General features: G+C 43.6%; 3 protein-coding genes across 3 annotated transcripts; 1 reads left to right on the top strand and 2 right to left on the bottom strand.

The window, feature by feature from the left end:
• Positions 1 to 92: 92 nt before the first annotated feature.
• Positions 93 to 6,846, bottom strand: LOC109469177. Its single transcript, XM_019767599.1, has 2 exons — positions 4,002 to 6,846; positions 93 to 2,972 (listed from the first exon to the last, which is right to left on the bottom strand). The coding sequence occupies exons 1-2, from the start codon at positions 6,795 to 6,797 to the stop codon at positions 93 to 95; spliced, it is 5,676 nt and encodes a 1,891-aa protein (XP_019623158.1). The 5' UTR covers positions 6,798 to 6,846.
• A 563-nt stretch (positions 6,847 to 7,409) lies between these two features.
• Positions 7,410 to 17,884, bottom strand: LOC109470590 (solute carrier family 41 member 1-like). The gene is made up of 10 exons (XM_019769557.1): positions 17,778 to 17,884; positions 14,431 to 14,940; positions 13,117 to 13,224; positions 12,572 to 12,788; positions 12,096 to 12,254; positions 11,800 to 11,947; positions 11,556 to 11,629; positions 11,074 to 11,208; positions 10,687 to 10,835; positions 7,410 to 10,240 (listed from the first exon to the last, which is right to left on the bottom strand). Exons 1-10 carry the CDS (start codon positions 17,793 to 17,795, stop codon positions 10,055 to 10,057), a joined length of 1,704 nt encoding a protein of 567 aa, XP_019625116.1. The 5' UTR covers positions 17,796 to 17,884; the 3' UTR covers positions 7,410 to 10,054.
• On the top strand, positions 16,791 to 19,746 carry LOC109471176. Its single transcript, XM_019770466.1, has 4 exons — positions 16,791 to 17,258; positions 18,523 to 18,609; positions 18,829 to 18,953; positions 19,357 to 19,746. Exons 1-4 carry the CDS (start codon positions 17,138 to 17,140, stop codon positions 19,594 to 19,596), a joined length of 573 nt encoding a protein of 190 aa, XP_019626025.1. The 5' UTR covers positions 16,791 to 17,137; the 3' UTR covers positions 19,597 to 19,746.
• The last annotated feature ends 344 nt before the right edge of the window (positions 19,747 to 20,090 follow it).

The following is a 20,090-nucleotide window of genomic DNA, read 5'->3' as shown; positions in this document are numbered from 1 at the left end:
ATAGAGATATGTACTTTATATATAGTATAACCAATAAGGAAATACTAAGAATGTTATTCTCGCCATGATTTCCTTCTGGATCTATAGAATAGTTACACCGTAGTTTCCATTTCTATGACTTCTTGACGAAGCAGTGTAAGTATCAGTTGCGACAGATACTGTTCTAGCCCGTCTGGAGTCGGTCTTCTATCTGGAACGTCGCACCAACACGCCCTCATCAGTCGGTACAGGTCCTCCGGACATCCCGGCGGCTTCGTCATCCGTATGCCTTGCCTCAGAATCCCTACCATCTGAAGAAAGCTCAGCTGAATCCTGCCATCGTAGCACGGATCTTGCCCCAGCGTGGCGATCTCCCACAGCAGCACGCCGAAGGACCAGACGTCACTCTGACAGGTGTACTCGCCGGTCTCGATGGACTCCAGCGCCATCCACTTCAGCGGCAGGAGTTCGTCAAGGCCTGGCCGGTTGTCTCGTACATACTGAGTGGTGGCGTACACATCTCTGGCCAGTCCGAAGTCGGCCAACTTGGCCACGTCATCGGCAGTGATGAGGACGTTACGAGCGGCCACGTCACGATGGGCGATCCTCAGGCGCTCCAGCTCTTGGAGAGCTCGTGCTATGTGGACTGCGTATGTAAGAAGACTTCCGAGTGGGTCCTCCTGATCGGCCCTTGGCCGCCGCAGGTAACCTAAGAGATCACCTTTTGGAGCATATTCCAGAAGTATATACTTTTCCTCAGACTTAGTGATGAGTCCAACGAGGCGAACAATATTGGACTGAACATCGTCACATCGTTCTTGGTGCACAGCTACTAGTATGGCTGCTTCTCTGTAGAAGTCTCGGAAGGACTGCGAGTCCTCCAGGCGAACTGTCTTGGCGGCAACGGCGAGCTCTCCTTTAGGTGTGCGCAGTTGTGCTCTTCTGACTTTCCCAAACATCCCTTCCCCTATCAGAGGGCCGGGAGTAAGATGGCGGATGTTCTTCTCCCAGCGTCCGAGCCAGCCCGGCTGTAGACTCTGTGCCAGATCCTGCTCCATTCTCCTCAGCTCGAAAAGTATCTTTTCCTCCTCGCCTGCGTCGGGCACGGAGCAATTCAGAACCCCTGTTTTGTAGAGTATTGCCATCACTATGGCAACGAGCAAGACTAAAGAGCCCAGTGGTACCAGACTTTCGAGCAGTGGTGCATACGTGTTCATGTATTTGTCACAGTTCCGTCCCGTCCATGGCGACACGCACACGCAGCTGCCATCTCTGCTGTCACACTTTGCATTGTTCTCACATGTACAAACCTGGCGACATCCCCAGCCGTACCGACCGTCAGGACACGGCCTGCTGCAGTCCTTTCCGAACCATCCGCCCGTGCAGTTACACCTGCCGTCGCTAGGGCCGCAGCTCGCATCATTTAGGCAGATACAGTCCTTGCCACAGTCTTTACCGTACGTGCCATGGGGACATTTTGTCTGACACCTGGTTCCCGTCCATCCCGGCGGACAAACACAACCGGCCCAGCGGTCACAGCTGGCTTCATGTTGACAATCACACCTTTCATCACACCGGGCACCTTTACGGTTTGGTGGGCAGTTAGTGATATTGAGTACAAACGTTGTGTTGAACGTGTCACCCTGGGTGTCCTCGACCTTACAGGTGTATGGGCCAGCGTCCTTTGATTGTATATTCGGAACCATGATGTTTAATTCTCTTACACCTACACTGACTTTTTCTGTTCCGTTCGGAAATTTCAAATACATGGTTCTGACGTCGATATGATGTGCTTTGCAATGAAACGTCATATTGGCGGACATGTAGACATGTTCAGGTTCACTGGGTGACAATGTTACAGACACCTCACGTGTAGGGATGTCACAGGCAACACCTTTCCACCCAGGAAGACACCTGCAGGCACCGTTAAACCCGTGGCAGCGGCCACCGTTCTTACAGATACAGTTTTTGTCACAGAGCAAGCCGTATTTTCCACCAGGGCAGCCTATTGGCTTCAATTGTATGTCAAAATATTCAAAAGTTTCCAAAGAAGATCCTTCACCCACTCTGATTGTGGAAAAGTTAAAAGGTGGAAATTCGCAATGGTATGTTTTTGCATCTTTTGTGGGAAAGGTTAGGGAAGACAACAGGATGAATTGGTTCATTCTGTTGAAAACTACCTCTTCGGGCACATACTTTGTAAGGTTGATAAGTTTTGATTCGCTATCATATTTGAGACTGATCAAGTCGATTAAAATCTTGGGCAGGTCTGACCCTGCACTACATTGTAGTTGATCTAGTATACCATTACGCCAGGCGTCATCTAATGTCAACAGATCTGCAGGATGAGCAGTATAAGAAGCTATACGGATGTTGCAATCGCTGTTTTCAGTGTGAAGCATCCACGGTTCGATAGTTACATAGATCCAGATCTCGGGAATAGTACTGTAGGTTCGCTTGAAAACGACAAGCCCTGCGTTTGTGGTCATTGACGCCCCACTCACAGTGATACTGAACAGTATTTGTCCAGGTCGATATTTACGGTTGATCGGAGTCTCACACGTCTCGTTATACACAGGGGGATAACCCTCAACGTCTGTCAACTCTACCTTGATTCTTGCGTTCGGACGAATGTTGAGAAGGTAGACCGACTGTACTGACCAGTCCAGGGGGTTGGCGACCCAAACGGTGCAGTTCTCCGTCACGTTGAAGCGGTCGTACGGATCTCCCTCCGTCTTGGCACACGGAAGTTCCGCCTTTTCTTCAGCCTGGGTCCAAGCAAGGTCCTTGGTCCAAGGTAACGTGAAAATGGTCTCTCCGACAGCGACGTTTTCTGGCACGGAAACACTCAACTCCGTAACCGAGGTGGAACAAGCAAAGTGGACAAAACCCAACCAAACACCTACAATTACAAGTAGATTTCTTGCCATGTTTTCCTGACACTTGTCTCTGAACTGACTGGAGAGAATGTCTAGCGACGACTCAAGCAACTTCTGATGAATTAAGGAAGTAACAACAAACAACGTCAACGCAGTTAGTTCCGTCTAATGTTCCCTTTCGTAATTGACCCAGCAAAGAATTGACAGCTATCCTATGTTTTCACTTGCACAAAGAGGAAGGAAAAAGACGTGGCAGTTGGTGCGGAAAGCTGAGACAAGCATCATAACATCACGTGTGTGTCATATGAGGAAGAGTATTGCGTACTAAGTAGTTCCTCCCCTTCAGACGGACGACAGAAGGGGAACTCCGATCCATTACAGTCTTTGTCTTCTGTCGTTCTGGGAGTAATCTCAATCCGCACAAGTTCCTCTCAGTGCATCAGAAAAGTAAGTAATTTCTTGTTGATTGTGTACATATCCCGCTGTCTCGCACATGCAATCCTCATTTTCACCTCACATCCTCCCAGTCTTGACGTTCTATTCGACCTTCGTGTCAGTCTGTGATTACCCCTTCCTGTGACTTAAATGTATTCAAATAACTACAGACACACAGGCAAACAAACATGCAGACAGCCACACTGATAATAAAACCTCACGGAGGTAATAAGTAACGTCACTTTGAAATTTTACAACAGGTCCTTTATTACTACATTGATGAAACTGTCACAGATTACCACCACCTTTTGGAGAATGTGTTAAAAATCAGCTTGTTTACAACTGAGTAGTAAAGCTAATTTGACACAAATAACAAAGTCTTACAACATCTGTGGGAAACCTTCAAGTACGACTGAGCATCAACAAGAACCTCTGTCTGAGACCTTGTAGTGAGGGAGTTCTCATCAGTCACATCTCAGAAAATTCCAGCTCTCATCGGAATTGTACTTAATCAACATGCATGTGTAAAGAGAAGGACTATTATATGGCAGTTTGGAAGTTATTCCTTATTACATGCACCAAACTTACCCTATTAAGCAAACAGATCGGAAATACAATAAAACTCTAGAATCCTTAAATTCAAAGTCAAATATCAATAGAAATTTATGTGCTGTACAGTTTCCTTCTGGTTCTATAGAATATTTACACCGCAGTTTCCATTTCTATGACTTCGTGAGGAAGCAGTGTTTGTATCAGTTGCGACAGCTTCTGTTCTAGCCCGTCTGGAGTCGGTCTTGTATCTGGAACGTCGCGCCAACACGCCCTCATCAGTCGGTACAGGTCCTCCGGACATCCCGGCGGCCTCGTCATCCGTATGCCTTGCCTCAGAATCCCTACCATCTGAAGAAAGCTCAGCTGAATCCTGCCATCGTAGCACGGATCTTTTCCCAGCGTGGCGATCTCCCACAGCAGCACGCCGAAGGACCAGACGTCACTCTGACAGGTGTACTCGCCGGTCTCGATGGACTCCAGCGCCATCCACTTCAGCGGCAGGAGTTCGTCAAGGCCTGGCCGGTTGGCTCGTACATACTGCGTGGTGGCGTACACATCTCTGGCCAGTCCGAAGTCGGCCAACTTTGCCACGTCATCGGCAGTGATGAGGACGTTACGAGCGGCCACGTCACGATGAGCGATCCTCAGGCGCTCCAGCTCTTGGAGAGCTCGTGCTATGTGAACTGCGTATGTAAGAAGACTTCCGAGTAGGTCCTCCTGATCGGCCCTTGGCCGCCGCAGGTAACCTAAGAGATCACCTTTTGGAGCATATTCCAGAAGAATATACTTTTCCTCAGACTTAGTGATGAGTCCAACGAGGTGAACAATATTGGACTGAACATCGTCACATCGTTCTTGGTGCACAGCTACTAGTATGGCTGCTTCTCTGTAGAAGTCTCGGAAGGACTGCGAGTCCTCCAGGCGAACTGTCTTGGCGGCAACGGCGAGCTCTCCTTTAGGTGTGCGTAGTTGTGCTCTTCTGACTTTCCCAAACATCCCTTCCCCTATCAGGGGACCAGGAGTGAGATGTCGGACCTTCTTCTCCCAACGTCCGAGCCAGCCCGGCTGTAGATTCTGTGCCAGATCCTGCTCCATTCTCCTCAGCTCGAAAAGTATCTTTTCCTCCTCGCCTATGTCGGGCACGGAGCAATTCAGAACCCCTGTTTTGTAGAGGATTGCCGTCACTATAACAACGAGGAAGACTAAAGAGCCCAGTGGTACCAGACTTTCGAGCAGTGAGGCATACGTGTTCATGTATTCGTCACAGTTCCGTCCCGTCCATGGCGACACGCACACGCAGCTGCCATCTTTGCTGTTACACTTTGCATTGTTCTCACATGTACAATCCTGGCGACATCCCCAGCCGTACCGACCGTCACGACACGGCCTGCTGCAGTCCTTTCCGAACCAGCCGCCCGTGCAGTTACACCTACCGTCGCTAGGGCCGCAGCTCGCACCATTTAGGCAGATACAGTCCTTGGCACAGTCTTTACCGTACGTGCCATGGGGACATTTTGTCTGACACCTGGTTCCCGTCCATCCCGGCGAACAAACACAACCGGCCCAGCGGTCACAGCTGGCTTCATGTTGACAATCACACCTTTCATCACATTGGGCACCTTTACGGTTTGGTGGGCAATTAGTGATATTGAGTACAAACGTTGTGTTGAACGTATCACCCTGGGTGTCCTCGACCTTACAGGTGTATGGGCCATCGTCCTTTGATTGTACTGTGGGAACCGTGATGTTTAATTCTCTTACACCTACACTGACTTTTTCTGTTCCGTTCGGAAATTTGAAACACATGGTTCTGACGTTGATATGATGTGCTTTGCAATGAAATGTCAAATTGGCGGACATGTAGACATGTTCAGGTTCACTGGGTGACAATGCAATAGACACCTCACGTGTAGGGATGTCACAGGCAACACCTATCCACCCAGGAAGACACCTGCAGGCACCGTTAAACCCGTGGCAGCGGCCACCGTTCTTACAGATACAGTGTTTGTCACAGAGCAAGCCGTATTTTCCATCTGGGCAGCCTAATGGCTTCAGATGTATGTCCAAATATTCAATAGTTTCCAAATATAGTCCGTCAACGCCCGTGCTGATTGTGGAAAAGTTAAAGGGTGGAATTTCGCAATGGTATGTTTTTGCCTCTTTTGTGGGAAAGGTTATGGAAGAAAACACGATGAATTGGTTCATTCTATTAAAAACTACCTCTTCGGGCACATACTTTGTTAGACTGACACGTTTGGACTCGCTACTGGCATATTTGAGACTGATCAAGTCGATTAAAATCGTGGGCAGGTCAGACCCTGCACTACATTGTTGTTGATCTAATATACCATTACGCCAGACGTCAAATAGTCTCATCAGGTCTATAGGATGAGTAGTGTGAAAAGCTATACGGATGTTACAATCACTGTTTTCAGTGTTAAGCATCCACGGTTCATGGGCCCAGCTCTTAGAAACAGCACTGTAGGTTTGCTGGAAAACGAAAAGCCCTGCGTTTGTGGTCATTGACGCCCCACTCACAGTGGTACTGAACAGCATTTGTCCAGGTCGATATTTACGGTTGATCGGAGTCTCACACGTCTCGTTATACACAGGGGGATAACCCTCAACGTCTGTCAACTCTACCTTGATTCTTGCGTTGTGACGAATGTTGAGAAGGTAGACCGACTGTACTGACCAGTCCAGGGGGTTGGCGACCCAAACGGTGCAGTTCTCCGTCACGTTGAAGCGGTCGTACGGATCTCCCTCCATCTTGGCACACGGAAGTTCCGCCTTTTCTTCAGCCTGGGTCCAAGGTAACGTGAAAATGGTCTCTCCGACAGCGACGTTTTCTGGCACGGAAATACTCAACTCCATAGCCGAGGTGGAGCTTCGGCAAGCAAAGTGGACGAAAGCCAGCCAAAAACCTATAATTACAAGTAGATTTCTTGCCATGTTTTCCTGACACTTGTCTCTGGACTCACTGGGGAGAATGTCTAGCGACGGCTCAGGCAACTTCTGATTAAGGAAGTAACAACAAACAACGTCAACGCAATTAGTTCCGTTTACTGTTCCCTTTCTTTAGTGACCCAGCAAAGAATTGACAGCTATCGTGTGTTTTCCCTTGCACAAAGACACTACCCAAAGGTATTTAAAAGGAAGACGTGGCGGTTGGTGCGGAAAGCTGAAACAAGGATCATAACATCACGTGTGTGCCATACATGTATGCTGAAGAATATTGCATAGTTCCTCCCCTTTCAGACAGATGACAGAAGGGGAACTCCGATCCATTTACTGTCTCTGTAACTTTATCCAGCTTCTGTCGTTCTTAATCCGAACAAGTTCCTCTCAGTGCTTTAGAAAGTGAGCAATTTCTTGTTGATTGTGTACATATCCCACTTTTGGTCAATCCTCATTTTGACCTCACATTCTCCCAGTCTTGACGTTCTATTCGACCTTCGTGTCAGTCTGTGATTACCCCTTCCTGTGACTTAAATGTATTCAAATAACTACAGACACACAGGCAAACAAACATGCAGCCAGCCACACTGAAAATAAAACTTTACGGAGGTAACAAGTAACGTCACTTCGAAACTTTTAGGTCCTTTATTACTACATTGATGAAACTGTCACAGATCGCCACCACCATTTGGAGAATGTGTTAAAAATCAGCTTGTTTACAACTGAGTAGTGAAGCTAATTTGACACAGATAACAAAATGTTACAACATCTGTGGGAGACCTTGAAGTGAGGGTGTCCTCATCAGTCACATCTCAGAAAATTCTAGCTCTGATCGGAATTATACTTAATCGACATGCCTGTGTTCGTCAAGAAAAAGACTATCATGTAGCAGTTTGGAAGTCCTTTCTTATTAGCTTACATGCACCTCTTAAGCAAACAGATCGGAAATACAATAAAACTCTAGAATCCATTTCAAATTCAAAGTCAATGATCAATAGAAATTTACGTGCTGTACATTTCGTACTAAGTTGAAGTACATGTAATGGGCTTCCAACAAGATGCCTTTAAAATTTAAATAACAACTCTGAATTTTAGGTAACCAATCATGAGGCATTTTGGAGTAGCCCAGCAAATGATCTCAATGTTGGTTCTGTGTCCTTATACATGTATGTGTCAACTACAGACAACAGTGAAAAACATACCTTTAACATTAGAAACTTGTTTCACATTGCACATGACGTACATATGTATCAAGGTAATAACTCTCTTTTAACAACTGAATACTGAAGGATTATAATATTTGACGATAACTGAAACATGTTGGACAACATCAAAGATTTAGTCATCTATAACTTATATACATTGTAGTATAAGCTTTGAACATATTGTGCAGATTTCATTTTGGAGCTTAAGTAATGTCTGACATTCATAAGTAATCAAACCTGTTACAAACTCATTTTTGCCCAAACACTGCAGCTACAAACATATCCAACAATATCACTATGGCTGTAGATGACATATTATACACTCCCCTTCAGGCAAGAATGTGCTCATCTGTCGTATTATCTGCACAAGCCCACTTACATATCAATCTATTTCATAATCAAACGTTATATAAAATTGAAATCTGTAAAATATTTGTAGAGAATGCAACAACTCTCGTCTCCGATGTTCTTCAAGAAAAAAAATACTTTGAGTATGTATCATAGAAAGTTTTGCAGCAATTATTCTAGAGCCATGCTGTGAACCCTCTATGATATGAATCTGTACACAGATAAATGCCACATGGCTACACTTTAAGAAGGGACTCTTGAGTAGATTTTATCAAAACTGGTCTCTTGACAACAAAGTGATAGACTAAACATGCCGTCCTGTCCTACAGTGCACTAATGAAGTATAACTGGTCTGTATAGTCTGTCACATAGTGATTTTAGGGTCCCACTGTCCACAGTTTGATTAATAAATAATGAAGTTCTCAAGTATTTCCACAGGATGAAGAGAGGTTTACTTTTTGGAAAACTCGTCATCTAGTTTGAAATCATTTATGCGTGGACTGTTGTAAGACAGCAATTGTGCCCCCTGTATGTTGATCCTTTTTTTGTTTTTGCGAACAAAACAATTTTTATGCAGGCATGGCAGGCATCACATACATGTATGTGTGTGCTTTTGAAATGGCTTTTACTAGTTATTGCTTAGCCTGTGTTACACAATCTCCCTGTCAGGTCTGACGAATGGAAGGGCTGCTGGAAGTATGATGTATTTAGTCTAGTTATTGGTGCTACAAGTATGAGCTCATGTTTGATATGTTGCTCTTGTACTAAAGATACACTGAGTTTACAGTTGAAAAATACTAGAAACACAGTGGAACTGTTGGCAGCTGTTCACCAGTGTAAGCTGTAAAACTGCACAGTTAGAGATACAGATATTAAAACATTTCTGGTATCTACAAGAAGCCTGCATGCTATTAGAGCACGTCAGCGGTGAATCATTCTCCTTAAAACAGGTGGATATTTCATTTGTACAATACACAATACTGAAGAACTGTCTTACAGTCCAGTTTAGTGATGGTTTCATCTACAATATAGAACTTTTAAGATCATGATTGCTTGGGTAATGAGTAAGCATAAGACTAAAGCCTTCAATTACAAATTACAAATAATGAATAATTTCTGTCTCAACTACAATACACAACTGGTAACTTCATTAAAATCTACATGTATGACCACTGTATAGACTGGCTCAATTACAAAACTACAAAAGTTTTTCCCATCACCAGTTTAGATTCTTGTATTGCCTTTCAAAAATGATGTCGGTCAGGCTAAAGGGATATTAATACAAGCCTCAAAAATACTTTTTCTGTCACCTGCAGCTACAATATTGCAAGTTGTCAAAAATTTTACGCACATTGGAAAAACTTTCTGCTACCACCAAACCACTGTTCCTGTCTTCCTACATACAGCACAGGTTTGGTCTGCTGCTAGGTTCATTCACAATACTGAGCACTACTGACAACACTCTGAAAAAGAGGGTGGTTATTGAATAATCGCAACTGATTATTGAATAACCACCAGGTGGTTATTGAATAATAACGGTGGTTAGTGAATAGTGATCTTAACCATAGATTTACCCCTCCCTAGTCCACAGCACTGTCGCACAACAGCTACATGTACAGTGGGCCAAAGGTATTTCCCAGCAACCCTTTCAAAAAGTGGTTGATTATTGAATAACCACCAGGTGATTATTGACCTGCCCTAGTCGCCGACGTCGCTGTCCCTGTCGCCGATGAGCCAGAGCGTGTGGAAGGCCATGGCGAGCAGTCCCGTCCCCAGCAGGTCTCCCAGCGCTGTCAGGTACGGGATGGTGCAGTTGTCCGGGTCGTTGCCCTTCAGCCACATGAAGTGGACCAGCCAGTCTGCCACAAACAGGAGGATCGCCACCTGTGAAGGGTGTTTTGAAACAACAGGATGTTTAGAATTTCTGGTATCTGCAAGAAGCCTGCATGCTATTTGGGCACATCAGCAGTGAATCATTCTCCATAAAACAGGTGGATATTTCATTTCTATAATACACAATACTGAAAAACTGTCTTACAGTTCAATTTAGTGATGTTCTAATCTGAACTCTGGGTCAGACCAAGTCAGCTCCTTGCTTACTGAACATTTTTACTGAGTGGCAACAGAGGACTCAACTTGAATATGGCTCTATTCACTTGATATTACAGAACCATAGTACATGTACATGTACATGTATAATGACAATTGTGAATGGTTAATAACCATCCCATTATACATGTATACCCAAGCTCTCAGTCTTGTGGACAGGGAAGCATGACTGTTGCCATGGTGACAGGTTTTCACAGTGACTAGTTGCCAAGGAAACTGACCTGTATCATAGCTGCGATGAGGTAGACCACTGTGAAGATAGCAGTGATGGTGGTGTGGCCGGCGTTGGCGTAAGCAATCAGGTACAAGAAGATCAGGTGACCTGGGACCACCAATAGGAACAGCACCCTGGCTGTCCTGGCATGGACACCTGCAGACAGACAACATGAACCTTGGGGTAAGACCATAAAAGAATGATCAGGTGATCACCAATGGGAACTGGCTGTCCTGGCATGTATGCCTCCTGAGAAACAGATGTCAAAACAAATATTGGAGAATAACAGAATAATAGGACAACGTAACAAGTGTATTTCTCAGAATGCAATGGTGCTCAATCAGGATCAACAACAAATAAGTCATGGCAGAAGTTTTGTAGACTGCGGACTGACCTGAAGAGAAGAAGGTTCTGACTGGGTTGGGACAGCCATGGACAGCCCCCTCCGGCAGCGTGCCAGGCTTGCCTCTCGTGTGCAGCCACGTGGACAGTCTGCTGGCCTGGACAGCGACCAGGTTCCCTCCAACACCTGGGAGGGACAGGGAGAAATGACAATACAGATCAGAATGGCAGTACCAAAGCTTAAGGAGCACAAAAGCTATGATCATTTCTTTGTATATCCAAAAACTTACCACACACCATTATAATCCCTATCTATTGATGACTTCTTGAATCATGGTGTTTACAAGATCATGAAACTAGTACTGAGCAGGTTATCTAGAGAAATATGAAGTAGTCCTTGGCCTACCATGCTACAGTGCCTCCTATCTTTAGCTTACAGTACTGCAGTTTGTTGAGACACAAAATTCAGAACATAATTTCACTTAGACAGGGATAAAAAGCGTTCATGACTAACATTGATTTTGTATCTCTCACCATTTATGATAGGAGTGAAGACTGCAATGCCGTGGTACGCAGACACAGCAAAGTCCAGGATCAGGCCTCCTCCACTGTGGGGAAGAATCAGCAAGAAATGGTCAATCTCAAGTTGTGTTCAGTGTTGGTAGAATACATGTTTCTTATATAGCCATAATAGGACTTAATTCAAGTCAGGTAAATTTGGAAAGACAATGAAAATTAGATAATAATATGTTAGAACTATTCTATGATAACTGCTGACCTGCTGATGACCATGGCACATATGACAGGCTCCCAGCCATGTCTGAGGACCTCCTTAGTGTGGGGGTTCTTGTGAGACATGTACATCCAGAACGGCGCCGCCAAGAATAACACAACAGTGATGGTCGGAGCCATCCAGAATCGCGCACCTACAAACAGCAATGTGGGAATGATATATAGAAACTAGAAGGGCAGCATTTTCTCTTTCTATACTTTCCAACGAAATGGCTCTGTGCAAACTGGAAGTGTTCCAAAATGGACAAAGAAAAAGAAAAGATTTATAAGACAATGACCCACCATCCTCCACAGTGATGGCCCTCCATAGCACGTTGCTGATCCATGAGAGCAGTGCCAGCGTGGTCAGGTCACCCAGACTGGCCGCGATCGGGGTCGCCACGTTGTCTGGGTTCACCTTACACTTCCGAGACAGGATCACCACCGCGATCATGATGGTACCTACATGTACCAGGGAGGCAGGAGTAATGGAGTATAGATGTCAAAATACTTCACCATCTTTCTCATACAGCTTTACAACCTCAACTGTGGAATACACAATGCATTATTGGTCTCTTATTTTTGTACATCAATGTATTATCATATGGCAGAATAGCTGGCCAAATGCCAGCTAAAAGTGAATCTAAATCAACGATCCTTCAAATGTATTTTTCAAAGTCAAAAAGAATATGTGACATACAACTATAATTTCAACACATCTGTATGATAAGGAATACACTATTGAACAAGTTTTCCTGGCATGGCCCCTTAGTCCTCACCCAGAATAGCGCAGGCCAGTGAAGCTGTGACCATACTGCTGGCTGTGAGCAGGAAGGCGTGGTGGATGTCAAACTTTCCCTCTGGGATCCAGCCAAACACAATCGCTGCCACCGCTGCCAGGAACCCCACCACTAGAGCCTGGGCCTGGGTGAGAGCCATGTTTCCCACTATCAGTCTCCACTGCTCTTTCCTGTTGTCCATGTAGCCCAGGTTGGCCTGTTGGTCAGACAAATAAACATATTCTGTCATAAAACATTACTTCCTGTATCGTTCACTACTAACTGTGTATTTCAAACATACAGAAACATTTCCTGGTTAAGGATAGACATTCAGGTAAAACATTACATACAGAGTAATACCAAAACAACAGGATAAATTCTCTTAAGATGAATAAGAGTCAAATGTTTCATACAGCATTTCAGATAGCATGTCAATACAGGTGATAGACAGTGGATGCTGTAAACTCTGACTCTTTGAGAATGTATCCAGTTGCCTGATTTATTTTGCAAGAAAACTGCATCATCAGACACTGGTTCTTACTCACAGCAGTTGAGAGTCGAGACGCTAGGGTCATCTCCAGGTTTCCCTTCAGGCCCAGCAGTGCAGGAACTAAGATAAAAACTTCAGACACCTGGATAAATACTGGCCAGTGCTGCAAACAGAAAACATGATATGTTACAACACTGCAAGATCAGCAGGCCCAGCAGGCCTAATGTTGTACCCAGCTGGGAGAGGCACTTCACACCTATTTTCTCTCACGACTCAGGTGAACATGAGTACCTAGCTTCTGTTAGAGATATCCTCTTGGAGGCCCTACTACTGGAGTAGTAGTTTTAGGAGAGCCACACCCCAAGCACATTTTTAATGATCCCATTATACTTATTGAAAAAAGTAAGGGTCCATCCCAGTGTGAGTGGATGAAACCATACGGTCTGGTCTAATGGAGCTTGTTATTACTGTACAAAACTGATGTCTTGCCTTAAGGCAGTTTACCAGTTATATATACAAAACAAACAAACCTAGAGTTTACTTATTCCCAGCAAGGCCATACAGTTAAAGCTGTAAAAGGGACAAAGTCCACTCTACAAGTTACCTGAAGTCAATGCACGTTCTAAACTTTTTCTTGTTTTGTTTTTTTAAAGCATACATTGTAGCTAGCTTAAAAAATTAAAGGCTCTAGACAATAATGAAAAATAACACATTTCTGTAAATTTTCTGCTGCTAATTTGATATGGCAGAAATACAAAATGTAGAAGAAGATTCAATCTATGCATACAAACCACATATGAATCTGTGTTGGACACATTTTTCCATTAATGAAATGGTTACCTGACTGACAACTGTATACGTAGCAGATACAGATGTTATAAGTTATACTTATAACATTACAGACATGTAGCAACACAATCGTTGCAATGATGTGCATTACCCCAGTAGGACAGACCACTCTACCATGTCTAATCCCCACATGCAGTTGTGTGACATGTCACAATAGCTCAGAAAGTCTTGTAAATTGTAAAGAATGCAATGTCCCACGTCACCACACTTCCACACATAAGAACTGCCTTGCATATACATAAATCATGTAATCCACATAATTAGTACCTTTATGAGCCTTTTAACCTGTCTACTGGATCAAAGGAGTTCTTCTATGTTCTGCCAGACTAGTTATACAGAAATCTTACACAAAATTAAGGGTAGAAAAGTGTTACAAAAATAACTTTTGGTTAGTTTGGTTGGCTATGACATATACTGCCACCTGAATAATCTGATGTCTATTCTCACCTACCCATTATACATGCCTTATACTGTAACTTGTTGCTTATTATCTCACCTGTAAAGTAAGGAAAGTTCTCACCTGTACTATATCTAGCACCATTCCTGCAGCCACCATACCAAACCCTGCCACTAGGTAAGGGAAGAAACACTCCAGTGCTATAGTCATTGACGTTTCTTCCTTGTGTTTCATCTCGCTTCTCTTCTCCTCTTCCCTCCTTTCCCTGATCAGCGGCTCCGAGTCCAGGACTTCCACGGACAGGTCCTCGGCCGGGACGGGTCCGTTCTCCGACGTCTTTCTCACGCGGTGGGTGGATTTCACATGATCCGGGTCGGGGGTCATAAGGTCAGGGGGGTCGATCCCTGCCTCAGTGTCTGAGTCTGTGGTGATCTTGGGAACCATTTTGCTGGGTTGTTTACCCTCTGGTTGTTGTTGTTGTTTACTCTGTTGTTGTCTCCTCTGCCGGATGCCCGCCTTGTCTGCCGGCATCATCTGGGAGCTGACACTGAAGGCTCGATGTACAACATGCCGCGCAGGGTTAAAGGTCAACCTCCTGCCAACGTCCCCTGCCAGCTCCGGACACTCCACAATCTGGAAAAGAAGAAGGAAAAATGAGAGCTTTAGTTTAGGACATGGTAATGTTATCAGTTGCAATGTACGGCAAGCTAAACCAAACCAAACCAAACAATAAGTTTTAATAATAAGTGCTAACTAACGTTTCCAGATGACCAACATACAAATTACAAAAAATACTCAAATTATTAAGTTTTGAAAGGTTTTTGCTACATTTCCAGAAGCATACCAGTTAAAAATGCACACAAAAGCACACATAATCTCCTTCATTTGGTCAAGCGGTTCGACCGCTGCGTCACCACAAGTAACATATGCAGCACTGACACTGTCCGTTTGTACACTATGCATGGGGGATCTAGAGGGCGTGGGTTAATTAAGAGTTTCTTATTTCGCAGGTCCTCGAGATCAAAAGTTGCTGAAAGTGATTGGGAGGTTGCCAAACCAAAGTAATTGAACGCACGCACGGAGTGGCTACGATTCGAACTTAGCAGGGTGTTCCAAAATACACATGTATCACAGATGCATATAGATGTGGACAGGAACTCAACGAGGCTTGATTTTCTACTGTCAGCATTTCCGATATGGCATCACATAGTTCTAGATTCCTAGTAAGACGTCAACATATTCCAAAACAAGAGCGAGGCTATGCTATGTTTACATTAACGGGAGGGGTCCAAAGTCCGGCATACTGTTCTACGTGCTGACGCATGTCTTTTGTTACTGTTCATCTGACCCTAAACCTATCAAAAATAAGGATGCATCTTGAAACAGCAATACATCCGTCATTTAAGCTGTACAGACGTATATTTCATTTCACTGTAGCGTTCCGCACTGCAGTTTGACAGCACGCGAGAGTCACGGCAGGTTTTTGCTTTGCGTTCTCATAGAACGTTCCAACACAAAAAGGGGGTCCAAACTCCGGCATACGTAACAACCAAGTCATTTCTGTAAATATTTCAGCACTCCGTGCAAACAGAATAACACTATAAGTGTGCAATACTGTTTTTCGGTCCCAAACATGTGCCATATTTTCTATTACGCCACTTTTTCCAATGCGCTTAGATACAAGTCCCCCTCGGTGAAAGCGAAATCACCCCGCCGCTCAGAAACAAAATGGCGGCGTTGTTTACAACTGCATGCGCCCAAATATATTCGCTTTCGGTTGCCTTGAATGGTCTTTTCAGCCTTGTTTTTGACAGAAGTAGTGGATGTGGGCTTTTCTAACAGGTAGGGTTTGATTTTCGGGAACAGTCGGTGCTCCGACAAGTTGACAAACTTTCATTCTGTTGAGCATCGCCCGGCTGCCTGTTCGTAGCGGCTCAGTAAAGATGACGGGCCGATAGGTGTAAACATTTGCCCGTTATTTTAGCTTCGATTTTCCAAGGATAAAGACAATGTCAAGCCATGGTGATTTTTCTATGGAAAGTATATTAATCACCTTTCATGTGTGTGGTAAAATCTTTGCTCATGTCTCACTCTAGGATGAATGATTTGACAGTTCTGAAGGCTATGTGCTGGACACGTTCCCTCGTCAAACTCCGCGAAAAGCGTTAAATTCAAACAAATATTTCAATCGCTAGCAGTTTGAGCAATAAACGTCGACAAACTTTCCGATTTTGTTATTTTTTTACATAAAGTCATACTCCATAACTAGTTGTTTTTATTATGTGGATTCACCCATGCATAACAGAATTATAATAATCTTTAAAACTATGCCGGACTTTGGACCCCTGCCGGACTTTGGACCCCTCCCGTTAATAATAATGACAGTTTTTAACTACGTGGGACGAGAAAAAAAATATGTGAAGTTACAGATGATGCAACAACCGGACATTGACGCTTGATACAAACTCGCCATACCTTCTTTTTGAAAGGAGAATGCTGTCCGTTCCTTACTCTGTAAAAGTTCCGGCTGTTGAAGTGTTTTAATGTTTGTTTAGTGACGTTAGAAGAGCGGAGACTGTGAGAAAACCGGACACATCACCAACACGCCGCCATCTTACCACCTGCGAACTTTGAACTATGACCTAGAACCGTCTGACCTATGACCTTTCAGATCAGGAGAGGCCACATGTGTCCTGGAGCTAAGTCTCCTTTTCGTGTCCGTATTATCACCGTTAATCGTTATCAAAAGCAGGATCTTTCAGAAAACTCTGAAATTAAAGTGTTGTAGACAGAGAGGGCAAAAGGCCTACTTCAGTATTTTTACCAAACCATGTCAAATGAGGAGTCAACATCTAAAGATCACAAAGATCTCAAGGCACAGGAGAAGGGATGTAGAGGAGCAGAAGAAAAAGTTCTCAGGCACTCCACAGAACTTCTACAGATTGGAACAGGTACGTTATGTTTACTGAATCAGTGAGAATTGTCATAATTTACCCAAGGAAGCATCTCTCATTTCCTGTGAAGGAAAAATTGCTTCATGCATCTGATGCTGGTATGTTATAATAACTAACAGTATATGTAAACACATAGACGAACATCATCATCATAAACACATGTAACTTTATCTAACACTGCTCGGTTACCGGTTTTCTACCAATAGCAGAAAACTGGGTCATCTATGATGTGTAAACCTCAAGCAACATTTCATTTGTCCGTTTTCACCCAAAATGTCATTATGATAAAAATATTGAGCACCAAGTCATTCTGAAATATTGAATATTGTTAATGTTACACCAAGCACATAGGCACTTTACCAATCCAGACTATATGTAGTATGGAGTGTGTGAAAAAAAGATTGCATCACTGACATAAACCGGCTGGTTTAGAAGTAAAACAACTTAATGAAGATCACTCATAAATCCAGTTACAGATACAGTTACAGCAATCCAAACTGTGTACTATTAACAAACCTCCAGTCCTGGCTGCATGTCTGTGCTCCTTTCACAGACGTTCTGATGTGCTGGTTTTATTGACCATCCAGCAACGAACAGGACACATTCCCACCCAGAATGTAGAAATGCCTTGGGGCAATGATAAAAATGTTACTAGAACATGTTTATTTTTGTCACTTTGAAATATACATTTTGTCCCAAAATGTTGCTATATAGGTGTTAAATGAATAACCTATGGATAAAGTTGACAGGTTGTGCAATTAACATAGTAACCAGGGTTGTTTCTGGGTTATTTAAATGTTGCTTGGAACATTTGAAGATGGCAGATATTTGCAGAGTTAGAGTAAGCTGTCTTGTATCGTTTACCCCTGTGGGCTATTCTTGTCTGTGTTGGGGAGGAGAAGCTAAAGATAGTCTAAATGTCAGCCTACATACTGAGTACTAGTGACGTGGCCTGGCATACTTGAATGGCTTTTACTCAGTAGAACCTGGCAGTCATGTTTGGACATGCGCATAACTTGACTTTGTGGATGACTTCTGTACATAAATACTGCAGCTGCAGTTAACCTTGACTTGTTTTGTATAGTAATGGCATGAAGTGTTTGAACCTTAAAACAAAAACGAAAAAAGATAACAGTAACATGTTTCCAAGGTCTTCAGAAGCTATTTCACTCTAGAGAATATGTTGATGTTACCTATTAATACCCAAACAAAAATATATGAATATGTAATCATCTCAGATTCTCAAATCTACATCTTTCAGGTTCCCACCCAAGTTCCTTGTTGCTCCAGAAGAAGTCTCCAAAAGTTCCAGGCTCCTTGGAGACGTTCCGACCTCAGCCATCCGCAGGTGGGGCAGCTGGTCTGACTTTCATTGGCTGTATTCTATGGCTTTATTTGGAGAATTCTGTTACAATGTGTTTTTTAGCACTTATTATTTTTGTGCATATGTCTGCCAGCTTTTGCATAGATGGTGCCTTCAAAGTTCAGATGTTAGGTTCACAGGGAAGGAAAGGAATGTTATTCCGTTGATAGAATTTTAACATATTGTTCCCTTTCCCACCCGCAGTGCTGAGCAGTGTGAAGAGGTTCCTGCCACAGCTGTCAGCCGCTAATGAACAGCTGCTGACAGCAGCACCTGGGCAGCTGGACATCCAGAATGTGGAGGATTGTGAGGGTCCTGTCATAGAGATGGTGGGTCAGAGGTTATAGTGTGCTAGATCAGGTCAGGTCAGGTCAAGCAGACACCTGCAGACAGGAGGGATTACTGGTACTGAACTGAATAGAATATATGGAAACCTGTGATGAAAGATTTTAGTAGATGTACAAATGTACTCATATATTTGTTCAGGCATTAACTTACAATGTAAGTCAGTCTGTCTTGTGCTGTATGATGTGATGATGAATTAGGATAACTGTGAAGTTATGTTTCTTCTGTAATTTGCATCAGGTCTGTGTAGATATAATAATCTTACAACCATAGCCATATGTGACTGGCTAGGAGTGCCATAGCATATCACTTGTTTGTCCAGGAAATTACACACTATTGCTTCCCAATATTACTACGTTTTCACCAGTTTTGTGACTCTATTTTTAGGACCTGGCACTGATCGCCACAGGTGAGGACTCATCATCATCATCATCATCAGAATCATCCTCAGAAGAAGAAGAAGAAGAAGAGGAGGAGGCAGGAGGGCTGAATGGAGACAGCCAATCAGACAAGAACACAGGACTGATGGGGGAAGTGACAGAACAGAACATGAGGCTTGGAAAGGACTCCAGAGTCAGGAAGAGACCAAAGATAGAGGAGTTAGGGAGCGACCAGCCCAGGAGATAGCACATGATAGCATCTCTGTAGACTGTGTAGAGTTAACTTTTCATTTCATAATTCATAAATCAGCCTAAATCATATATTTAGTTAAAAGTCCCCATGTTATATGGTACTTGGTTTCAAATTCATGTTGTTTAATTTGATAAAAAAGACTTTATTTCTCTAGTCAGAAAGTAGAAAAGTCATAGATCAGTCACATTCTTACGAAAAGATTCTTAGAAAAAAATTGTCACCATGGTTTTGAAACGTTTGACCAACAGCTGTGACTTTTTGCAGTCGTAAAAGGGTGGGGTTATCAAGTTTTTCAGCCTATGGTTTTGTCATAAGAAGGGAGGACAATTGAAGGGAGGCAAAGTTAATTTTCATCATGTCAAAACATTTTGATCTGATATATGATATGAGTCATATGACTGGCTGACAATTATCTTGTGTATACTCTATTCATAAATCCTGCTTTCATGCATTTGCAATAAAATTCCTTACGTTTTGTTACGATGTTG

Source organism: Branchiostoma belcheri, unplaced genomic scaffold, assembly GCF_001625305.1.
Source record: "Branchiostoma belcheri isolate BF01 breed outbred unplaced genomic scaffold, Haploidv18h27 scaffold10, whole genome shotgun sequence".
Taxonomy (NCBI): Eukaryota; Metazoa; Chordata; class Leptocardii; order Amphioxiformes; family Branchiostomatidae; genus Branchiostoma; species Branchiostoma belcheri.
The sequence above is the reverse complement of the archived record's forward strand: the minus strand, read 5'-3'. Positions and strand labels throughout refer to the sequence as shown.